At 46.6% G+C, this 21114-nt stretch overlaps 1 protein-coding gene across 1 annotated transcript in view; it reads right to left on the bottom strand.

Moving 5' to 3' along the window:
- Positions 1 to 21114, bottom strand: part of DPT (dermatopontin) — a 53910-nt gene that overhangs the window by 7470 nt on the left and 25326 nt on the right. The window contains exons 2-3 of the mRNA XM_088444922.1: positions 17551 to 17676; positions 9658 to 9765 (exon numbers count right to left, since the gene is read on the bottom strand). Coding sequence (XP_088301048.1) covers positions 9658 to 9765; positions 17551 to 17676 — 234 coding nt within the window. The remainder of the gene's footprint in view (positions 1 to 9657; positions 9766 to 17550; positions 17677 to 21114) is intronic.

The following is a 21114-nucleotide window of genomic DNA, read 5'->3' as shown; positions in this document are numbered from 1 at the left end:
CTCTTGCAGTGGGTGCAGCAGCCAATGAGAGTCTGTCTGACTCTCATTTGCTGCTGGTTAACACACACATTGCTGCCGCGCTGGCGGTGATGTGTGTGTAAAAATGCACAGCCTGAGCCCGCCTCCCACCCTCCGCCTAGCGCTATTGGGTAAGCGCTTGGGGGAGGGAAGGGGCTTGGTAGTGCAGCACAGGACCGGCGCTGGGCTCAGTGTATAATGTGTAGTGCTGACCGCACTCACTGCGGTCGGCACTACACTGGCTAACAAAGACGGGCTGGTACCGTGGCCCGGCGGCGCCCCCAGCGCCGCCGGTCCTATGGCGCCCAGGGCACACACCCTAAGTTACGCCACTGTGTTAATGTAGGGTGGCACATTGTGGGAGAGACCAATATCAGTTATTTAGACTGAAAATAAAACACAGGATCATTTATATCACTTTATGGTGTACATCCATGTGTCCAAATGTGCAAGGACTGAGACGCCCACTGTCAGCATCCATAAACACTGAATTTCCATTTGGTGCGTCAGTCATACCATACCGTGACATGCCCACGACACTCCCATAACATATCCATAAAATGGACCATCTCTGTGCATGCGCTAAGCCACCGCCCAGGAACTCCCATCATTTTCATGCGCTATTTTCACCTGGCTTCTGGAAACTCCTTGAGATACCCACATACCTGAATGCTCTCTCTTGATTTACACTAAGGGGCTTATGCAATAGGTTGCGAACTGCAGCTGCTGTGGGAAGTCCTGCGAGTGTTCCTGTATTTTTAAAGCTGGCAATCCTTTTAAAGGAAAAACCAAGCTGGTTTTGCCATTAAAAGGATTGCTGCTTTAAAAATACGGGAACACTCGCAGGAGTTCCCGCAGCGGCTGCAGTTTGCAACCTATTACATAAGCCCCTAAAACTTACCAGCCTTCAAAGGAATCCATTCTGACAACAACCAAAACCTGAAAAATCCTGCACAGAATTCTCATATATAATGACGTTAAACTCCTATCCCTTGCTTATATGCCATTCTAATTACAATTTATCGTTATATTCATTGATCTTATATTATTGCATTATTGTTATGGGATTTGGTGCCACCAAACTCATTAGAATAGAATATCAAAATACAGAGAAAAAGGAAATCATTGTTGGCGAAATAAAATAAAATTTAGAAAGAAAGTGAAAAAAGCTGAGAAAAAAAATATATTAAACAGTTTGATTCTTATCACTGTGTGTGTCCTTTATTAATAAATACCTATCTTGGTCATATATAGTTAGTCCTGTTGTTGCTAATACAGCGCACTGTATTGCTGGCTAAATGGATGTGCTAACATGTTATATAAAAAACGTGATCTTAGTGTCTAAAGAAATGACACTTAGGGCCGTATTCAATTAGACGCGAAAAGCTTCACCGGTGATGTCATTTTGCCAGACGAAAACGTATCCCCGTATTCAATTCCAAAGACTTTTAGCCTACGCAGAAAGTCAATGCAATGTAATAGGCGGACAAATTTCGCCTATGAATAGAAGGCGGAAAAAAGTGCTGAATTGCGGTTTGGGGTGCAAAGGTGGGGAAACCACCCTGCACCTTTGGAACAGGTCCCCAAAGCTTAACTGCTTCAAAAAAAATCTTTCAAAAAGTGAACACCCCAAAAAATGACTTTGAAAAAGGGGGCAAAAAAGTACAAAGTTGGGTTACAAACTTAAAAACTAGCGAAATAAGCTTTTTGGGGGTCTGCAAGTATGGGGGAGCAGTTTTTTGTTTGCATGTGCTTGCTGAAGGTGTGTTTTTCAAGATTTTTAAACTTCACTTTTGCAAATTTTAACCATGCTTGCACCTGTTTTCATGTACCCCAAATTTGCTGGGACTACTTATTTCACCAAAAATCCCTGCTAAAAGCTATTCTTCACCACTTGTGCAAAGACGCTAATTAGCAGCTATTGAGAGCATTTAAGTACCCCAAATAACTTCAGTAGGGCTATTCGGAGGCAACCACATTGATCCCCAATGTTAGTGCATCTTTCGGGGGTTGCCAGGCTAATTTTCCCAAAACTGACAGCACCTTTCGCCTGCTTGAGTTTCACCGGGTCCCATTTTCGCGTCCTTTGGAATTGAATACGGCGAATAACGGGGGGCACGCTCGATAAGTTTCCGCATTCAAAACACGCGATGTAGGCAAAATGTACATTTCACCGACCGCGGCAAAATTGTCGCTGCTAATTGAATACGGGCCTTAGTATTGCAAACTCTCTTAAATTCAGCAGGCTTGCTGTAATAAGCTACTGACAATATTGCATCAACCAAATCTTTTATCAGACCCGTAGTTTATGTTGTTTTGAATGATTAGTTACTCACACCCATTCTTTAGTTTAACACTAATAAAGTAATCTCATTATTCATCAATTAGGTAGTGTGTATAGTTTTCCTGATGTCACCTTTTATAATATAATGATACTGTATCCCTTTATATGAGGGATGTATTATCTTATCAAGATTCATATACAGTATGTTGAATATTATAATTATTACACACACACAGCATTCCAATTTAAGAAGCTATGTGTATGATGATCCAACATACTGTATATAAATCTTGATAAGATAACACATCCCTCTTATAAAGGGATACAGTATCATAATATTATAAAATATGAGATATGGCAAGAACTTACCTTTGTTATCTCTATTTCTACGAAGTCCATAGGGTTCCACAGGATACCTCGGGGGTTTAGGTGATGACGTCAGGCATCGGGCACTATAGAGTTAAGTTTTCAGCCTCCCAGGATGCACTAGGGTCCCCCTCCTATACCCCGCCCCCGAGCCAAGGCATCTGTTACGTACCAAGCCATAGGCCGGAGGAGGAGAAGGGAGAGAAAAAAGATCTGGACACACACAAGAATCACATTCTCACCAGAGGGAGACGGAAAAAACGGTGACCAGAGTAAAGCCCATCTGCAGCACAGGTGCAACAGGGCGGGAGTCCTGTGGAACCCTATGGACTTCGTAGAAATAGATATAACAAAGGTAAGTTCTTACCATATCTCATATTTTCTACATCAGGGTCCATAGGGTAGCCACAGGATACCTTGGGGATGTCCCAAAGCAGTATCCTTTAAGGGTGGGGACGCTTCTGTGCTGAAAGGAGAATCCGCCGCCCGAAGGAAGCATCTTGAGAGGCAAAGGTGTCAAACGCGTAATACCTCACAAAGGTATGGACTGAGGACCATGTGGCAGCCTTGCAGATCTGGACTGCAGAGACACCACGTCGAGCAGCCCACGAAGGACCCACAGACCTAATGGAATGAGCCCTCACAGAGGAAGGAACCGGAAGGCCTTCATGAAGATAAGCTTCTGAAATGGCCATACGAATCCAGCCTGCCAAAGTCTGCTTTGAAGCAGGCCAACCCTTTTTACGGAAGCCATAGAGGACAAACAAGGCGTCTGACTTCCTAAATGAAGAAGTGCGGTCAACATAAATCCTTAAGGCCCGCACAACGTCCAAAGTGGCTTCACCCACTGAAAGATCAGGTGAGTTAAAAGCCGGCACAACGATTTCCTCGTTGATGTGAAAACTGGAAACAACTTTAGGAAGGAAACCAGGACGAGTGCGCAGCACCGCCCTGTTCCTATGAAAAATCAGAAAAGGGGGTCTACAGGAGAGAGCCCCTAAGTCAGAAACACGTCTGGCCGAAGCAATGGCCAGAAGGAAAATTGTTTTAGCTGTCAGCCATTTGAGGTCCACTGAGCCCAGTGGCTCAAACGGCGGTCCCTGGAGAGCCCTCAGGACCACAGCTAAATCCCAAGGCGCCACCGGTGGAACAAAAGGTGGCTGAATTCTGAGAACACCTTGCATAAAGGTGCGCACATCATGGATTGTAGCAATCCTACGATGGAACCAGACAGACAGGGCAGACACCTGCACCTTCAGAGATGCAAGGCGAAGCCCATGGTCCAGTCCCGCCTGTAACAAAGCTAACACTCTAGACAGACGGAACTCCCGAGGAGCATAACCTCTCGGCCGACACCACTGGAAGAAAGTATGCCACACACGATGGTATATCCTTGCAGAGGATGGTTTCCGAGCCCTTAGCATTGTTTGCACTACAGAGCTAGAAAACCCCCTGGACCTTAACATGGCCGTCTCAACAGCCACGCCGTCAAAAACAGCCGAGTCAGGTCCGGGTGAAGACAAGGACCCTGTGACAGGAGGTCCGGTCGTAACGGCAACCGCAGAGGAATGTCCAGGGACAGTGCCTGGAGGTCTGAGAACCTGTGCCTCCACGCGGGAGCTATCAACAGGAGCGTCCCTCCTTCCTGTTTGAATTTCTGGATTACCCGTGGAAGAAGGGAAAACGGAGGAAACAGATAAGCAAACCGGAACGTCCACCGGACGGACAGAGCATCCACCAGAGATGCCTCTTCGTCTCTTGTGCGAGACCCATACACATGCAACTTGTTGTTGTGCCGTGACGCCATGAGGTCGATCCCTGGAAGACCCCACCTGTCCACCAGAAGTTGGAAGACGTCCTGGTGCAGAGACCATTCCCCCGGATGAACGTCCTGGCGACTGAGAAAGTCTGCCTCCCAGTTTAGGACTCCCGGGATGAATACTGCTGATATGGCCGGGAGATTGCGCTCCGCCCAAACCAGGATTCGGGACACCTTTACGAGAGCCGCCCGACTTCGGGTTCCTCCTTGCCGATTTATGTAGGCCACGGTGGTGGCGTTGTCCGACTGGACCTGCACGGGGTGACCTTGGAGAACCCGATGTGCCTGCTGGAGAGCATTGAAAACCGCGCAGAACTCCAAGATGTATGTTGGAAGCTCTGCTTCCGCCCGAGTCCACCTGCCCTGGAACAAGTGTCGACTCGTGACTGCTCCCCAGCCCCGAAGACTGGCGTCCGTTGTCAACAGGACCCAATTCGCCACCCAGAATGGACGACCCTTGTTGAGATGGGTCGTCTGCAACCACCAGGCTAGGGACAGGCGAACCTCCGGAGTGAGCACCATCGTCTGGGATTTTAGACTCTGAGGCAGTCCATTCCTTTTGGACAGGATCAATTGCTGCAGAGGTCTGGAGTGAAACTGGGCATATTCCACCATGTCGAATACTGACACCATGTAGCCCAGTAACCTCATCGCCGAGTGCAGAGACACACGGTGATTCTACAGACAACTGCGCACCCCCAACTGCAAGGCAGAGATCTTTTCCCCTGTCACAAAGATCCTTTGCTGTCCGGAGTCCAATAAGGCTCCAAGGTGCAGAATCCTCTGAGACGGGATCAGGGTGGACTTCTGCCAGTTTATCAACCAGCCGTGCCGTTGCAGTACCGCAATGGTCAGGTCCAAGTGGCGTAGAAGGAGCTCTGGAGATCCTGCCACCAACAGAAGGTCGTCCAAGTACGGTAACATGCGGACTCCCTGCAGCCGCAGGGAAGCCGCCATGACCGCCATCACCTTGGTGAATACACGTGGTGCTGTCGCCAGCCCAAAAGGAAACGCCCGGAACTGGAAGTGATCGTTGCGGATTACAAACCTGAGGAACTGTTGATGGCGTAAAAGAATAGGGACATGCAGGTAAGCGTCCTGTATGTCCAACGACACCATGTAATCCCCAGGTTCCAGCGCCAGAATGATGGACCGTAGGGTCTCCATCCGAAACCTTGGCACCCGCAAAGACTTGTTGAGTGCTTTGAGGTTGAGGATCGGACGATACGACCCATTGGGTTTCTGCACCAAAAACAGATTGGAATAGAAACCCTGGCCCCTCTGGGAGAATGGAACAGGCACTATAACTCCAGCCTGGAGCATAGTGTGCAAAACCTTCCGCAGTTCCATGGCTATGTTCCGTTCTGATGGATGACCCGTGGTGAATAATCAGGACGGGGGCCTGTGCTGAAAGGAGAGGGCGTACCCGTGAGAAACCACCTCGTGAACCCAAGTGTCTGTCGTAGTAACCGACCAACACTGGGCGAACTGCAGCAGGCGGCCTCCCACTTTGGGATCCCCCAAAGGGAGGCCCGGACCGTCAGGCCACAGGGTCGTCATCTGGCTTAGGGGCCGGACGTCTGGTATTCCAGGCCTGTTTCCAGGGCTTGGCCGATTTTTTGGGGCCATCCTGTCTGGGAAAAGACTGTGTCTTAGGCCTACCCGGGCCCTGTAAGGCCGAAAGGACGACGTACCTGAACTGTAAGGAACCGCAGCAGACGGAAGACATGCCGATTTGGCTGCCGCCAGCATGACTACGATTTTGTCCAGATCCGGACCAAAGAGGACTTCTCCATTAAAAGGCAAAGCTTCCAAGCCCTTCTTGGATTCAGCGACCGCCTTCCAAGATCGCAACCATAAGGTGTGACGAGCAGCTACAGCTGCCGAAGAACTCCTTGACGCCAGGGTACTGATATCCAAGGCCGCTTCATTGATATAAGTGGCTGAATCCCGGAGATTGCCTATCAACTCGGTCTGTTCAGCCGAACAGTCGGAATCGAAAGACTCCTCCAAACTATCAGCCCAGCGCTCCATAGCTCTGGCTACCCAACAAATGGCCATAGCCGGCCTAGCTGCCCCCCCCGCAAGGGAATAAGCGGACTTCAGGCAGATCTCCACCTTACGCTCCGTAGCATCCTTCAAGGAAGACATGGAGGGCATGGGCAATGTGGCACTTCGGACTAGGCGTGTCACATGAGACGCCACCTGTGGAGGGGATTCCCACTTAGAAAAATAATTATTCGCAAACGGATAAGCCACCGCCAAGCGTCTCTGAGGCTGATACCGTTTGCCAGGATGTTTCCACGCCTCCTCTAAATGGTCCACTAACTGACCCGAAAGAGGAAACACTGTGGCGTCACCCTTAATATCCTTAAAAAAGGCATATTTAGATTTGGACACCGGAGGATCTTCATCCTCAATCACTAAAGCTGTGCGGACTGCCCAAATAAGTCCAGGAATATAAACCTTGGACCTAGTGTCCGACTCTTTAGTACGGAGAGGTTCCTGGTCAGAAAGATCCAGAATCTCCCCATCATCAGACGTCACATCGTCATCCTCATAAGGAGCGGACAGAGATGCCACCGGCCTCAACACAGACTCCCCTTGTAACACGTCCGACAAGTGCTGTACAGAACTTGTCAGTGAATTAACCCACGCAGGCTCCTGAGAGACCTGGGGAGGGCAAATAGGGAGACTGTGGGCTACCATCAATTGTCTCGGGAAACCCTGCATGGGTGACGACTCCACTGACTGCTGGGACAATCCCATCTGTGAGAACTCAGGCTGCGGAGCTAACTGGCCCACGAGGGCTGTAAGCGCTTTGGCGAAACAAGCCCAGGGCGGCTCCTGTACCGGCGCCGTGACAGTGATTGGCCGCGCCAATAAATAACACTGCCGACATAGCCCCTCCGCGTTACCCTCCCCCTCCGCTATTGGTACCTTACACGTAGTACACATAAGCTGGAGAGGAAAGTCACTCTCAGACATGATGGTAAGTATGTGAACCCTCTCACTGATACTTGTTAGTATAGTGTGAGACCACCCTGCAATCACCGCACCGCAAGGGCTTTAGCAGAAAAAGATCAGGGACAGTGAAATGGCTGACAGTAGAAAGTGAAAGTACAGGCAGCAGACGCTAGCAGAAGTCACATACAATGCAAAGAAATCAATTCCTGCACTATCAGCGCTGATTCTCAACTACGCAGACACAGAGCCTGATAGGACACAGCGCTGCATACACAGACCTGAACCAATGGAGGAGAGGTACGCCGGGGGACCCAGACCGCGATGCCACCGATCTTCAGCGTCCAGTAGTGCTCACCATGCTTCCAGCAAAAGATGGCCACCGAGGAGCAGAGAGGAGGCCGGCCTGGGGGAGGAGCGCTGCCACAGGACCAGTCAGCTAGAGCAGAGAGGGCTGTGTGCAACGGGGGGCTGTGTTACAGGGAAGGCGCGCTCCCCTGGCATGCAATTAACCCCTGGGACGCCGCAGCGCTACCACTCAGCCTTGGTCCGCTGTCCCAGGGGGGTAGTGGAAGCGCAGGTTAGTTACCTGGCTCCACGCTGCAGCCAGTCCCCAAGGAGCCCCCTGCCTGGGGACTCTGGACCATGTTTCAGCAGGGACCCACCGCGGGTCCACTGCTGCCCCCTTGAATCCGGCCATGGTCCCAAACATCTGGGGTCACCGCTAGCTGTGACCCCAGATGCTTACTAGCATCCCCGGGTCAGTACCGGCGTTCTGGTACCGGCAGGGGTGTAGGGAAGACAGCAAGGACGTCAGCACTGACTGTCCATGCTGTACTACCAGATGTGCAGCCACAGCTGCTTTGAAGAAAACTTCAGGGGCTATCCTTAGCCCCCCTCTAAACAGGTGCATCCGACTCCGGCCGGGCACCAAACAAAACTGAGATGCCTTGGCTCGGGGGCGGGGTATAGGAGGGGGACCCTAGTGCATCCTGGGAGGCTGAAAACTTAACTCTATGGTGCCCGATGCCTGACGTCATCACCTATACCCCCGAGGTATCCTGTGGATACCCTATGGGCCCTGATGTAGAAAAGGTGACATCAGGAAAACTATACACACTACCTAATTGATGAATAATGAGATTACTTTATTAGTGTTAAACTAAAGAATGGGTGTGAGTAACTAATCATTCAAAAAAACACAAACTACAGGTCTGATAAAAGATTTGGTTGATGCTTATTACAGCAAGCCTGCTGAATTTCAGAGAGTTTGCAATACTAAGTGTCAATTCTCTAGACACTAAAGCCGTCCATACATGGTGCGATATGCACCTTGCAGCGCACAGAGCGATCGGGTGGCCGACCGCCCGATATGCCAGCACCCCCTTCCCTCCCTGCATAGCACTGCATGGGATTGCACATCGCAACCCCAGATCAACTGTCCCTGCATTAAGATCTGGAGGTGCAATGTACGACCCCACGGGTGTGCGCACGATCCGATATCATGCCCATACATGGTACGATATAGCAATAATATCGTACCAATCCATCGGATCGGCTGCTTTATCGTACCGTGTATGGGCACCTTAAGATCACGTTTTTTTAAACAACATGTTTCTTATATCTCTGAATATATTAATCTAGATTGTAGCAAACAATCTGATACATAACAAGTTAGCACATCCATTTAGCCAGCAATACAGTGCGCTGTATAAGCAACAACAGGACTAACTATATATGACCAAGTTAGATCTATATTAATAAAGTCAAACACAGTGGATAAGAAACAAACTGTTTAATATATTTTTAAATTCCCATTTTTTTCTCCTCTTTTTTCACTTTCTTTCTAATTTTATTATATTTCGCCAACAATGATTTATGATATAAAAGTTATTTTTAAAATTACTAGCATTAAAGGTTATGTTTTAAAAACAATATGACACATCATATCATTTAAAAATAAAATTGGTATAACAACTCCTAGAGTGCACCAAAGAATCTCATTTCCTTTTTCTCTGTATTTTGAACATGGGTAACCAATCACATTTTTAAAAACAACTTGTTTTACTGGTTTTCTTTTTAATCCAGTGGTTACAGCTGTAACAGTGATGTTGTGTTATCACTGCCTAACAAACACACGTGATTAAGTAACAGAGCATGCTACTAAGCATAGTAGTTATATTAATCATATATTGGATAAACTAACCTTTCCACCCCAGAGAAGGTTGTAGTTGCTCCTCTGATATAATAGCCATAGGAATACAGAACCATGTCCACTTCCTCCCCGTAATGTCCAGGATAGTCTTGTGTCAACCTATTATTAAAGAAAGTTAAATACATCAGAGATTTCCACAAGGAATGACCATCATTTTGCATGTTAAAAAAAACAAAAAAAAAAACTGATCAGTAAAAACATACCTTCCATCTTTTTCATGTTTGGAATCTGGCGAGTGTGGGCGTCCATTAGAAAGGCACTGGAATCGGAACAATAGTCCCAATTCATGGGACTGTATCCTAAAATCAGACTTTTCCATCTATAGTGCGACCTTTAAGAGGTATAATAAAAAAAAAAACGCTGCCCTACTGATGCTATTACACTTTCTTGAAACATGCACACAACTAGTGTTTGGTTTCCAATATCTACTTACTGGACCTCAAAATTAGTCAATTTATCTTGAATCATTTACATTTAGCATAAATAATTTGTCAGTAATTTGTTACTACAAATTGGTGGTCAACAGTAGATTTTCAGAATACATATTTTCTAGGGGGTAACATAAACTCCTGATTTAGTATGATCTCTCTAAGTTTGTTAAACTGACATTTGATTGGTTGCTATGGGTTACAGCACATCATTGTTCATGTTATTAATTAAGACCCATAGAGAGCCAACAGCTGCTTATTCTGGACCTAGAAGAAATAAAGCAGGTGTGATGTACAGGACTGGACCATGTAAGCCATGGAGGAAGAGATAACTGAAACCGTGCATACACACTAGATGATTTTTGGAACTATATGGAACTATATGCCCGATTCTGACACATTGGAATGACATATAGTTCAAAATGTTCTAGTGTGTATGCTCTATGTCGTGGTATGTCGTCATTCACATAGTCAGGCAGCCTACATGTAGGGTCGACATGCTGATGCGGCTGACTACCCCATGCAACGGAATGCGGCAGGGGCCGACATATCAGGCGGGCAGGCACCGGATCATCTAGTGTGTACGGGCATCCTGATATGTCGGCCTGTCTTGGGGAGGGTGTCACATCACTGGGTACACACATTGTTTAGTATGTACCCAGCTTTAGTGTGTGTCAGCGTGTATGTGTGTGTCTGTGAGGAGAGTGTGAGTCTGTGTCAGTCTACTGCCTTTTTCCTGCTCCTCTCTGGGAGAAGTCTACAGAGGAGATGCAAGTGATCACTCTGGGGGCAGGGCCAGGCTCTTTAGACCCTGCCACATCAAATCATGAGTCTGTGAGGAGGGGACAACTAAAATGGCGCGATTCTCCTTGAATCTCGTCTTGTTGGGCCGGACCCTTCCCTATGGACCAGCAATTCACCATATTATTTTCCCCATCATGTCCACTCCATTATGAAGTGGCCTGAATGCTGGAGATCCGCCCACTCTTCCGAGGGCCGAGGACTAACTGAAAAATTGTGAGTCTCCCACACCTTCTGGGAGAGTAGGTAAGGTGTGTGTATGTGTTACCCCACCAAAGAACCCTCTATATAGACATAGGTGGTGGTATCACACTTATTAAAAAGGGGCTCATATGGGTGCATTATATGTGTGTTGCCACAGGCTTAGACAGTAATGTGTGTGACACTGTGCTGCTGAGATGGTTTTCATGGACTGACAGCTGGAGCCGTCATTAAGACTTTTGTGCTGAACTGCATCTGAGGGGAAAGGAGAAGCCCTGTAAGTACCACTGAACATTTGTCCACTGCTTCCCTTCTATAGCCAGAACAGTAACCAAGCTATTAATTTGCTGAGGGGACTGAGACAAGTGATACTGCCCTAGTTAGCTAAAGGTCCCTCAGTGCTGGCTGGTAAGTTTACTGATATAGACTAAGGAGTGAAACACCAGTAGGCACAGTCACTACAGACAGAGGCAGATTATTCACAAGATGGTACAGGTGGCTGCCTAGGGTCTGGGAGCTCCTAGGGGGCCCGCCTGAAACTGCCACTGGCATTGCAATCAAATTGTTTTTTGCTTTTTTCATAATAAAGGGCCGACGGGAGGGATGGAACGGGGCGAGGAATTTTGGTGAGCTGAGCCAGGGGGTCGTATGTGGCATCGCCACCTGCCAGTGCCAGCGTGTGTGGATTGGAATGGGTAGAGATAGATCCTCTTCCGTAGATTACGATGATGTCATCTGTCAGTGTTCAACGTCATTACCTACCATCCAAGTGGGCATAGAGGGGGAATATATTCATGTGGCGAGCGAAGCAAGCCCGCAAGGGGCCAACTTTTTTATTTTTGGTTAAAGTGTGGGCAGAAATCTCCACTTCCGCCCTCACTCACGTCACTTCCAGGTATGGCTACGGAAGGAGTTTTATGCTCTTCCGGATTGGAACAGCTAGCCGGATGCAGGCAGAGAACCCTCCCCGATCCAAGCTGGAGGAAGGCTCTGCATCCTTTCTTCTCTCAGTTACTAGCTGCCCATACAAAGCTGCGGCGCTGCCTCACTTCTCCCACCCGACATCCTACTCACCACTCCGAGTCCCTGCTGCGCTGCCGGCTATATAGCCCATTGCTGATTCTCACCTCTCCCCGGTCCCGGTTGGTTCAGATGGTGAGGGAGCGGAGCATGTGCGCCCGCGTGAGACGGGCAGTGAGATGTGACGGAGCTGAGGGATTCCGGGGGTGCCCTGAGCCGCTATTTTTACACTGTCAATGACTGGAGGAGAAGATTGTGTACGGTGAATAGAGCAGGAGGCAGAGGATGGGGTAAAGTTGAAGGGGCAGGAAAGGAGTAAAATGAATGATGGAGGTGAAAGGAAAGGCAGAGGATTGAAGGGAATGAGGCACGTACATGGGGGGAAGCTAAAACAATTGATATTTATAAAGAGGTTGAGATAATAGAATTATGCAGGTGAATGGAATGAGTGAGATAAAGAATAGGGGTGAAAGGAGGAGGGAATTCACCAGGTAAAGAGGGACTGTATAGGGAATGTAGGTAAAGAAGGAGGAGGTAATAATATAGATGTGGGTGTAAAGGGAGGAGAAAGCACTAGAGGCAGAAAACGAGTGGTGAAGGAAATGAGTGAGACTGGGGAGTTAAAAATATTGAGGTAGGTGAAGGAAGAGTAAATGAAATCAAGCAGGTAAAGAACATAAAACAAAGAGACTGAGATGGGACAGACGGGGCATGACGGAGCAGGCTGAAGTGACTGCGTTACTAGAATATGCAATATATATGTATATAGATATAGGCCCCAAACAACCATATTGCCTAGGGCCCCATGAGGCCTTAATCTGCCTCTGACTACAGAAGCCTTTACCCAGGAGTGTAGCGTTTAGCCATGGTGCCCGGAGCATGTGTGTGCTACCGTGCCCCCACCCCCCAAGTGTGCCAGGTTGGGGAGCGTGTCCAGCATGTAGGGGCAAATTAAAGGGATATAAAAATAAACATTAGGGGCAGTATCAAACTGGGACATGGAGGGCTAGATATATTCCAACCCACTAAAGTAATTCCACCAATTAAATCTAAACCACACAGTAGTGCCCACAATTTACGTTCTGCCACACAGTAGTGTCTTTTATTCATGCTACGCCACAGTAATGCCCCTTATTCACATTATGTTACAAAAAATGGCCACAATGCACTGCACCACAGGTTCTCAAACTCGGTCCTCAGGATCCCAAACAGTGCATGTTTTGCAGGTCTCCTCACATAATTACTAGTGAAACAGTTAGCTGCACCTGTGGATCTTTTAAAACGTGTCAGTGACTAATGAATACACCTGTGAACCTGCTGGGTGACCTGCAAAAAGTGAACTGTGTGGGGTCCTAGGACCGAGTTTGAGAACCACTGCACTGCACGTTATGCCACACATTAGTGCCATTAATTTGCGTTATGCCACAGTTTGGGCTATATTTTCACATTATGCTACACAGTAGTCCCCACATTTAATAATATGCCACAATAATGTCCATGGTTCACATTATGCCATAGTAGTGCCCCTTATTCACATTATGCCTTATACAGAGATCAGTGCGTCCTTGCTGGGGGCATGGTGTGGGCGGAGCCACAAGTGCCGCTCTGTCCACACCATGCCCCTTTTCTGGAAGCACTGATCTCTTTATGTGTTTCAGGCTCAGCTCAGCAGGTGCTCTGCCCTTCATCGGATGGCTGATCTCCAGGTCCCTTCCCAGAGCAGGCGCCTGGAGCAGGTGCTCCTCTAGAGCCACCCTCACTACTCTCCTGCCTTTACCTCTTATAGAGCTGTTAACACACTGTACTGCTGAAATTAATTCCATTGAGAGACAAATGAGTTTAAGGAACAATTCCTGCAAAATAAATATATGAGACAGTCTTATAAACCCCTTAAACCACCGATTTACATAGTCTCAGAGCCTGCAGCCCATAGGAAGCTAAACCAGGTCCAATATCACTTACCTGTGACAGGAATAAATAAAGACTGGAATAGTATATATTACATTTACAAAATGTAATTATAAGTATATTGTTGTGTAGAGTTATTGCTTATCACCAATTGCTTACTTCTTATGGGTGATCAGAAAGTTATATGTCTGTGGTGTTAACGCTGATGATAGTTAGAATTAAGTGATAGGAATTCCTGAGTATTGATATTGGAAAATACTTGTAAAGTGTTGCATAAATATAAGATACTGTGTTGCTGTTGTGTAACCCTTGATTAAGAGGTTCCGAATTCGAATTGAAGAGATCCAGATAAATAAAATGAAACGTTATTTTATCCACTGTGTCATTCATTGCGCTGTGATTGGGGGCCGTCCGATTCTCTGCTGTGAGTGTAGAAAGCCCAGAAGACCCCAGGTATGTCCAAGACAAGACCCACCACACTAGAGTGTCACATGTGTATAAGAGAGTATGAGACAGGAAATGTGTGCAGGGCTGTATCTAGAGAGATTTTGGGGGGATAAGAATTGAGGAATTTCCCAACTCTGAAGACGTGAGGCTCAATTTGGTAATTATTATCCCTTTTCAAACGGTACCTTGCAGATCAATGATAAATACAGATTTGGATAAATGCAGAATACAACATTGTATTACATACTGGAGAGAGTGTTTTTTGTAGACGTCACTTGCGCACTGGGGGGGGCGGAGTTTGATACGTTTCTCAACCAGAATAGAGGGGCTGTTTCATCTTAAGACTTATTAAGTTGATGAATTCGGATGATGAATTCTTGTTGTAGCTATGTCATTACTGTTGGTTCTATAAGCAGTGGCGGGTGCGGGCCGAGGGGTGACACCAAAGTGCCGTCTTCTCAGTGACAGGAGCTGGGTGCTGCACTGTAGCATTACATGCAGCACTCGGCTCCTAACACAGTGAGGGAGCCAGCACTTCAGGCCGCGAGGCCACTCCCCTACCCACATAGCCACACCCCCATCCAGCAAGGTCATGCCCATTTTTTTAGCGGCGCGTGGCTTCGTCGTGCACATAACAACCCTCCCCACACCAGGTGTCACCTCAGGGAGGGACTCCACTGTCAATAAGTATATTTCATTTGCAAGAGTTCCTGTTATTGATTAATTGGATTTTGATTATTGGGATTGTTTGAAGACGTCCTTTGGTTTTAGTTATTTTTAACATTGTTTATTTTTTCATTTTTAATTGTATGTCATTTATTATTGACTGTAATAAATTATAATTTTATTTATAGTCACTGTTTCCGGAAAGCGCACCTTTATTGTTTGCGTTTCATATGTTGTGTTTGTACTTTTAATAATAATGTGCATGACACTTTCACCCTGTGGGGGCCCGGCAGTGCCTGGAAGGCTTCACTGAAGCCGCAAAGGCTGCTGCCGGTTCCCTATTGGCGGCAATGGAGACTGTATCGCTATTGCTATCTAAAGATGGCTAGAGAGCGATACAGTGACAAACAGTGTTATTCTTAGATTACCGCTGTTATGTTAAATATTGAAAGGATGACATAACCCCTTTATCGAGTGCTAAAGAGGTTATGTATCATTGATAAATGGAGCTTTATGGATGTAGTTTTGAAAATGTACTTTCTGGAAGAACACTGAGGTATGTAAATGTGTGGGAAGTTGTTGGACATGTAATATATAAGAGAATTTGGTGAACATGGGTGCAGGGCTTGTACTGTATATGATACAATATATAGATAAATGTTTTGAACACTTATCGAAACTGTTTGAGATAGTTTTGATTGTGAGATATTTCTTTCTCACAATAGACCTTGCCAGTAAATCGTCCAAGAATCACTGTAGGCAAACTTCTTTCTGACCTTTTCAGAAAACTTTGATGACTATATGGTGAGCCTGTGCTGCTCCCTACCTCTGGAACTATCTCCCTCTCCCTATCAGACTGGTCCGGCCCGAAATCCAGTGACCGCTGGACAAACAGGCGTCGGCGGTTCGGGCAGCGCGGTGCGGCGGCGGGAGACGGGGCTGGACGAGCTTGCATCTGAAAAGATTCAAGCTTGTCCAACCACCAGCGCGGATTTTGAATTTGGCGCCGCTGGCGAGCCAGTAATGGCTCGCGGGCGGACAGCCAATCCGAGTCTGGCACGGCGGGCCAATTGTGGCTCGCCGCGTCATGGCTCCGCCCCCTCGCGGCTCCATATATTAGGCGCCGCTGAGCGGGGCAAGTCAGTCCGTCGGCGGAGAGCAAGCCAGGAAGACCGTCCGCGGAGGAGAAGAGTTCCAGAGGCGCCGGAAGACTCCGTGCTCAACCCCTGAAGACGGAAGCGCTGTTGCTGGAGCAGGAAGACGGCGGCGGGCGGCGGTCAGCGGAGCCGAAGCTGAGGACGTGTTTGTCCGTGAAGGAAGGGGGATTGTTTTGTTTGATTCTCAGGGGCGGCGGACGACTCGTCAAGGTGACAAGGGGTCTAATGTGAGTATCTCTCAGTGTCTGTCTGTCTGTCTTTCATTGGAGCGTCCGATAGGGGATCTCTCACAATGGTGAGAGATCCAAACATTCTATACTTTCTCTTCCTCTGTCTGTTCTTCCCTTGAACACCGGTTAGGGGATCTCTCACAACGGTGTGAGATCCAAACTACACCTGAGTGTGTGAGCACTGTATAGGTGAAAACTGGGTAGCTGAGGCCCCGTGCCAATGATGACCATTCACCCAACCGGTGAAGGTCGCGTTCATCCCTAGCGGTTATTGTGTCACCAAGCATAGGAGGATTGTTATTGAATACCCCATTCTCTTACAGCTTCAGGCTGGTTTGAACCTGAGACTAAAACGGTGAAGAGGATCCGGATCGTAGATCAGTTGGCAATTTGGGAACGAGGGCTCTAGGACTCTGCCGCGGAAAAGTGGTGAGTGTTGGCTAACGAGTTATCGCTAGGGGCTCACACTACCTCGCTACAAATCTTCAAACGGGCTCTTAAGACCCACTACTTCACGAAAGCCTTCCAACCCTCATCATAACCTGCTGCTCCATGTTTCTTCCTGTCTACCCCATCTGTGTCACCCCTGTCTGTCTGCCACCCCCTTTAGAATGTAAGCTCTCACAAGCAGGGCCCTCTTCCCTCACATGCTTCTACTTCCCTCACTCATACGATCGTCTACTCCAAACTCCCCACAAGGGCACCTAACACTTGGTTGCTGACGCCCTGCTACTTTTGAGTGGTATGATCGCTATTGCAGCAATGTTTATAAACAAAATCCTTGTCCTGCCTTGTTTTGTACTGTAAGTTGCTGTTTTCTTGTTTGCTCATTTGTTTATGTACTTTGTAAGGCACTGCAGAACTCTTGTGGCGCCATATAAATAAAGTATAATAACAATAATAATAATAACTTGGTACATGTAAACCAGAATCATTCACTAGAGGAAATATGTTCTAACAGTAGCACTTATGTGACTAAAGGACAAAAGAATCTGAATACTCTATGCCAGTGATAACTGAACTTACCAGCAACCATAAGAGCACTTTCGGCTGTAACGGCAGCAGTAAAATTGCCATTCTCTATCCAAGACTGCTTCAAAGTACTGACTCTGAAATCCTGCCACCAGCCCATTATTAGAACACGTCTGATACCTGCAAATTAAAAATATTGCAATAATAAATACATTGGATGTCTATTATTTCTATATATTCATCATAATGAACATTTGCTTTGAAACTTAAAGGCAAAATGAAAGCGCAAACTTATAGCACAATTGAAAATCAAATTATTAATTTATGAATGTAGCTGTAAAAATGAAATATAGTTTTTGGTACAGTTTTTAGATGTTGAATCAGAAAATATGAGTTATAGTGACAAATGCAGTGTTTTGGTCATCCTTAAAGTGATTCTGAATAGTTAGAATGATACATTTTCGATCTTCTGATTATCAAATTCAGTTATTTATAAACAAGATATGACAAAAGTTTCTACATTTTGTTCTTTACATTCAGTGATTATCTCAGGAGGCCATGGCTGGAGGATTGGTACTGCACCACAGGATCCAGATACATTGTTGACAGTTACCATGTTGGCATTCACGAATGTCGACCCTGCAATGTTGACACCACAATATCAACAAGCTAAAAGGATAGAAGAATTCTTGGGTTCCTACCAATTTAAACTGCCCCCCTTTCCTCCGTCAAGAACAGGGAGTTGTCACTCGCTTTGACTCTGAGGGGTATATTTACTAAAGTGTGGGTTTTTAGAAATGGAGATGTTGCCCAAAGCAACCAATCGGTTTCTACTTAACATTTATCTAGCACCTTCTAGAACAGGGGGGGGGAACCTTTTTTCTGCTGAGGCCCATTTTGATATATATAACATTATTCGCGGGCCTGGTGCAGGCCACGTCCCCTCTGTCTCGGGCGGGGCCACAATCGCCGGTGTTTACACCAATGCCCTGGATCATCCTGAGGATGCTCCAGGGTGCTGTAAGGGCAGCGGTGTGACCGCCGGAAGTGTCCTAATGTCGCTCCAGGAGGCACTGCTGCATAGATTCTGGCTGTAGGGTGCCATTCTAGTCACTTGGCTAGCCAGATGAGGCTACCAGAAAAAAAGCTCAGAGGGCCAGACCAGGAGGTTCTAGAAGATAATAGCAAAAATTTGACTGGATGCTATGGGCAACATCTCCATTTCTAAAAAAACCCCGCACTTTAGTAAATAATATACACCTGATTCTCAGTGTTCAGCAGTGTCCTCCTTCTAGCGTTGGTGCTCTGCTCCTCCACATCTCTTCTTTACATAGGCACAGAGATGGTGCATGATGTGACATCATCACGTCGCGCGCGTACTAGGCCAGTTTGCATTTTATATGTAGGTAGGTGAGGCTGAGTTGGGGATTTACAAGGAAACTGTCCTCCCACTCCATGTTCCTTACCGGACGGACGCGCTGGCCATGATTACATTTAAACTGGCTAATGGGTGTCCGGTATACACTCGGACCACCTCATTCGGTTTGCGCGGGGATCTATAACATCATCTTGAGGAATCTGGCTGGCTGCCAAGGGTCCTGACAGGAGACGTAATTTTCCATACGAACTTCCGGAACGGTGTTCTGGAGCATTCTGGCCGAAATATAGCCCTGCTTTAAAGTATATTACCAACGGGCTAACTGGCAATTTTCAGTCTAGGGACAAGCAAGCAAGTAGCCCAGACCTTTCTACCAGCAAGCTGAAATAGAATAATGAGCAGGGGCGTATCTATAATGGGTGCAGGGTGTGTGCGGAACACGGGCCCATCTATAATGGGTGCAGGGTGTGTGCGGAACATGGGCCCCTGGGTCCAGGGGGGGCCCCACACCCTGCACCCATAGCATTATTTACCTCTGCGGAGTCCCACGTCGGTGCGCTGTAAAAACGTCTGGAAAATGGGCGCCGCTGCCATTTTCCCGTCTTTTGCGCATGGAAGTACAGGGAAAATGGCCGCTGCAGCCATTTTCCCGGTGACCAGCGCATCCTCTATAAACTGGGCGCAGTCTAGGAGGAGGAGGGGGCCCGTGTCGGAGACTGCACACAGGCCCCCTCCTCTCTAGAAACGCCCCTGATAATGAGTATGACAAAAATACTTGCAGGCATCATATGTTTAATGTGGGTGTGGTTTAAATAGCCAATGAAATATATTTAACCTTGTTATGTCAAAGAGCTATAAAAGAGTAGCCTGTTCTAATGGTCTATATTCAATACAGGGAGCATTACAGTGACCTACATACAACACAGAGAGCATTATAGTAACCAATATACAATAAAGGGACCATTCTTGTGACCTACATAAAATACAGGGAGCATATAATAAGCAATATACAGATATTCTACTGTAGTTACCTATATGTATCTATAATAAAGTTGTAATGGTTGTGTCTGTATATAGATTTTTTTGGGGAGAAATGTACTCCTTGGGACTGTGTATGAACTATGGAGAAAAAAAAAATCGGAATTTTTGTTTGTTTGTGTGATCATTCTGGCATCATACGAACACTACCAAATGAATTTGGATTGCATTTTAAATATTGTATAGCTTAGTCACCAAGAAAGAAACTGAGGTATGTATTATATCAATGTGACGTCAGGGAGAGGAACAATACAGGAAAAACCAGACGCCTGACACACGGCGCGTGCAGCGTGCGGGCTCCTCAAGCCAAAAATGACGATGTATATAAATATATTTTTTTGGAACAATTATACTTTTAGAGACGGAATTTGCACAGGCTCCTCAAGTCCAAAATAACTATATATAAATATATATAGTATATAGTGAAAGGATGGCAATTGGGGTCTCAACAGCACTTCTAATAAATAACAGGCACAGCCAGGATATATTGTCAGACTATATATCCTGGCTATGCCTGTTATTTATTAGCAGTGCTGTTGAGACACTGAGTGCCATCCTTTCACTATAGACTACATCTATCTGCTAGAGAAGCACCTGAGCATGCTGTGGTGGCTGGGGTGAGTGCTGGATTATCTCTATTACCTATATAAATATATATATATATATATACAATACATGCATGTATTGCACACCATGAACGCTAACAGTTATATATTTATGCATATATAAATACATAGATATATATGTCAAGATCTCAGGAAAATCCAAATATATATTAAGCACTAATCATACAGCTTATCTTGACTCATAAAGTTGGAGTATACATGTCAATCCAGTAGATGGTGCACCAAGACAAATAATACATATCAAAGTCACTACTCATGTTACTTGCAACCTTTCAGAGTTACTGTAGGTTAAGTAGAAACGGATTTGGGATCTACAAGATAGTGCAGCTGGACTTCCAGCGCACAGCATTGCACTTGAAGTTGGTGTTCTGATCATGCTTCTGTGGAACTTTACTCCGCCCAAGTTATGCAACAGAACCCACCTTAAAGTGACTGCTCTACAGAGGAACCTAATTGAGATACAGATTCTAAGTGCCTGCAGTTTGACGACCAACAAGTCACAGGTACAAATGCTCAGGGCTGCAGGTATAGATCTCAGGACTAACTGCTTTTCCCATGGGCAGCTTTACGTTGCTT

Source organism: Taudactylus pleione, unplaced genomic scaffold (genome assembly GCF_031769625.1).
Source record: "Taudactylus pleione unplaced genomic scaffold, aTauple2 ptg000374l, whole genome shotgun sequence".
In the NCBI taxonomy this organism is placed as follows: Eukaryota; Metazoa; Chordata; class Amphibia; order Anura; family Myobatrachidae; genus Taudactylus; species Taudactylus pleione.
The sequence above is the reverse complement of the archived record's forward strand: the minus strand, read 5'-3'. Positions and strand labels throughout refer to the sequence as shown.